This window comes from Salvelinus sp. IW2-2015, unplaced genomic scaffold (assembly GCF_002910315.2).
Source record: "Salvelinus sp. IW2-2015 unplaced genomic scaffold, ASM291031v2 Un_scaffold5816, whole genome shotgun sequence".
In the NCBI taxonomy this organism is placed as follows: domain Eukaryota; kingdom Metazoa; phylum Chordata; class Actinopteri; order Salmoniformes; family Salmonidae; genus Salvelinus; species Salvelinus sp. IW2-2015.
The window spans coordinates 15,721-16,068 of NW_019947081.1; the positions used below are offsets into that span (position 1 = coordinate 15,721).

At 42.2% G+C, this 348-nt stretch overlaps 1 protein-coding gene across 1 annotated transcript in view; it reads right to left on the reverse strand.

Moving 5' to 3' along the window:
• Positions 1 to 348, reverse strand: part of LOC139026789 (histone deacetylase 6-like) — a 7,347-nt gene that overhangs the window by 3,766 nt on the left and 3,233 nt on the right. Inside the window, exon 4 of the mRNA XM_070442074.1 lies at positions 18 to 146. Within this exon, the coding sequence (XP_070298175.1) occupies positions 18 to 146 (129 nt within the window). The remainder of the gene's footprint in view (positions 1 to 17; positions 147 to 348) is intronic.

Sequence of the window (348 nt, forward strand, 5' to 3'; positions counted from 1 at the left end):
CACACTCCTCCTCTCACCTGGTTGTGGACGTAGGCCTGACAGGAGTAACACCACACCGACAGGTCAGCGAAGCTCAGCACCAGACGATGTTCTGACACCACGCCGTGGGTTAACATGTGCTGGTTGACATAGCGACCACAGTACACCTGGACATAGCCAAGAGGAAGAACACGAGTCAGAGAATGGCATGTAACATCTTCTTGCTATGATGTCAAACACAAATTGAGGACAATAAAAGTTAAATGTATATCTTATTGCCAATAATATATTTATCTTCATACTAAGAAGAGTGTTGCTTTGTGGTTGATAAAGAATTTCTACAGTTGTTAAATGAAATGTACAGGAATA